This window comes from Borostomias antarcticus (genome assembly GCF_949987555.1).
Source record: "Borostomias antarcticus genome assembly, chromosome: 7".
NCBI classification, from domain to species: domain Eukaryota; kingdom Metazoa; phylum Chordata; class Actinopteri; order Stomiiformes; family Stomiidae; genus Borostomias; species Borostomias antarcticus.
This window is the reverse complement of record NC_140240.1, coordinates 24,424,680-24,427,530: the sequence shown is the minus strand read 5'-3', so window position 1 is coordinate 24,427,530 and position 2,851 is coordinate 24,424,680. Positions and strand designations below refer to the sequence as shown.

The 2,851-nt window shown below is 61.1% G+C and overlaps 1 protein-coding gene across 1 annotated transcript; it reads left to right on the top strand.

Annotated features, from left to right (window-relative positions):
- Nucleotides 1-240: 240 nt before the first annotated feature.
- Nucleotides 241-2,633, top strand: LOC311311214 (ATP-sensitive inward rectifier potassium channel 12-like; the record flags this gene model as incomplete). The annotated part of the gene is made up of 2 exons (XM_084440892.1): nt 241-332; nt 863-2,633. 2 exons carry the CDS (start codon nt 241-243, stop codon nt 2,631-2,633), a joined length of 1,863 nt encoding a protein of 620 aa, XP_084297018.1.
- Between the last annotated feature and the right edge of the window lie 218 nt (nt 2,634-2,851).

The following is a 2,851-nucleotide window of genomic DNA, read 5'->3' as shown; positions in this document are numbered from 1 at the left end:
CAAATTAGGTTCAGTGTGTGTGTGTGTGTGGGGGGGGGGGGGGTGCTGTGAAATGAGAATGTCCCAAAATTCAAAACATTCTTCCATCGTTGTTTTTTGTGTGGTGGCACAGGAAATGCATCATCAGGAGGTTCATTCAGACGAGCCGACATCTCCAAGAAGACCTCGGACCTGAGGCGGCTTCGCCCCGCCCCCCTGCCCGCGGGCCCCACACCCTCCTTCACCCACACCCCTCTTTTAATGGTTGGCACTGCCCACCCCTGCCAGGATTACTGCCCACACAGACACAGCCTGATGATCGCTGGTAGCATGGGAGCAGTACGAGTCAACAGGTAGGAGCTAGGACCCGGGGAGACTCCTGACTGCTCTCAGACAAGGAACGTTTGGGAGGGAAACTTGGGTAATGTAGTTCAGTATATATTATTTTATGCATGGCAGGCAGCCCATCTTTTCTTTTCTCTACAATAACGTGTCACGTCAAAAGGCTCAGAGTTTTTCCAGTATCATGAGACACCTTGCCAGAGGACCTGAGAATGTCTGGGACCGTGGAACCTTTTAAGCGAGATCTTAAAACATAACTTTTCAACATTGCTTTTACCACATAGCTTTACTTGTCTTAATATCCTAGTGTTTCTAAATTTGCTTTCTGTTTTTATAGTTTTTATAGTTTTTATTTTTACTTATTTTACTTTGATTGTTTCTTTTAAATCTGTTGTCACTGTGTTTTTTATGATTTATATTTTTATCCATCTCTTTTTATGTAAAGCACTATGTGCTGCATTAATTTGTATGAATGGTGCTATATACATAAAATGACATTGACATTTCATGTTCTCCACTCCTCCTCCTTCTCCCCCTCCAGGTACAGCATTGTGTCCACCGACGAAGACGCCCTCAAGATCTCCACCCTCGGCCTCCACAACGGCCACGGCCCCCAGGCGCAGCACTCCCTGGCCGGGGCTCGGCTGGGTGGGGGAGGAGGAGGAGGAGGAGGACTGGGTCCCGGTGGAGGCGGTGGTGGCGGGGGAGTCGGGACGCTGACCCTGCGGGCCACCACGACAACGACGACGACGACGACCGCGGCGGTGATGGATCCCGTCCGGCGGGCGTCACCCTTGGGGGTCCTCCCCCCCGGACGCCTGCGCAGCCGCTTCGTGAAGAAGAACGGCCAGTGCAACGTGGTGTTCCACAACATGGAGGACAAGCCGCGGCGCTACCTGGCCGACATCTTCACCACCTGCGTGGACATCCGCTGGCGGTACCTGCTCCTGCTCTTCACCCTCACCTTCCTCCTCTCCTGGCTGTTCTTCGGCCTGGTCTTCTGGGGCGTGGCACTGGCCCACGGCGACTTTGACCTCCCGCCGCCGCCCGGCCCGGGGGAGGAGGCCCCGCCGCCGGGAGGAGGGGTCTCCTCGCCGGAGGGGGCGGGGGCGGAGCTGCGGCGCCCGTGCATGCTCCACGTCCACGGCTTCCTGGGGGCCTTCCTGTTCTCCATCGAGACCCAGACCACCATCGGCTACGGCTTCCGCTGCGTCACCGAGGAGTGCCCGGCAGCGGTCGCCACCGTGGTGGTCCAGTCCATCGTGGGCTGCATCATCGACTCCTTCATGATCGGCACCATCATGGCCAAGATGGTGCGGCCCAAGAAGCGGGCGCAGACGCTGCTGTTCTCGCGCCACGCCGTCGTCGCCATGCGCGACGGCCGGCTCTGCCTCATGTGGCGCATGGGCAACATGCGCAAGAGCCACATCGTGGAGGCGCACGTGCGCGCCCAGCTCATCCGGACGCACGTGACGGCCGAGGGCGAGTACCTGCCCGCGGATCAGACGGACATCGACGTGGGCTACGACGAGGGCCTGGACCGCCTCTTCCTGGTGTCGCCGCTGGTCGTGGTGCACGAGATCACCCGGGGCAGCCCGCTGTACCGGATGAGCCGCGCCGACCTCCAGAAGGAGGACTTTGAGATCGTGGTGATCCTGGAGGGCATGGTGGAGGCCACGGCCATGACCACGCAGGCCCGGAGCTCCTACCTGGCCAGCGAGATCCTCTGGGGCCACCGCTTCGAGCCCATGGTCTTCGAGAAGGCCGACCGCTACCAGGTGGACTACTCGCGCTTCCACAAGACCTACGAGGTCCCGGCCACGCCCAGCTGCAGCGCCGAGGAGCTCGACGAGATGGCCGGCGGTGGCGGCGGCGGCGGGCGACGGCGCGCCCGCTCTTCGTCCTCGTCCTCGTCCTCCTCCTGCGGCGGTGGCGGCGGCGGCGGCTCTCTCTCCTCGGCGGCGTCCCCGTTCGGCCTGCTGCCGTCGGCCGCCCGCCGCCTCCTGCCGCCTCACTCGCCCAGCGCCTTCTGCTACGAGAACGAGGTGGCGCTCTGCTGCGGCGAGGAGGAGGAGGAGGAGGGGTTGGCGGAGATGATGCGGGGGGGAAGGGACGAAGGGCAGGGGGAGGAGAGGGGCAGCGGCGGCGTGGGGGAGGCACGCCTGGACTTCGAGGAGCGCTACGAGGAGCGGCGCGTGGACGTGCTGTGTGTGCTGGACGTGGAGGGCCAGATGGGCGGCAGCTTCGACAGGCTGCCGCCGGCCGCCATCCCCCTGGATGCGCTGAGCTTCGGCAGGGAGTCGGGCGTGTGAGGTCGTCGGTGCTCGTCTCCTCCCCCCCGGCGGATACCCAGAACCGACGACTTACAGCGTCAGAGTCAGCTACTGTATATAAGCACGAACAGTACGACGCTCTTAAACTACAGTATGTGCCCTAACTCACTCTCCGCTTCTCGTTGTGTGTCTCTAACCAAAGCGCTGGGAAAGGCAGCAGACTGGGGTCAAATGCAAATTGCTAAGACGCTTAAATA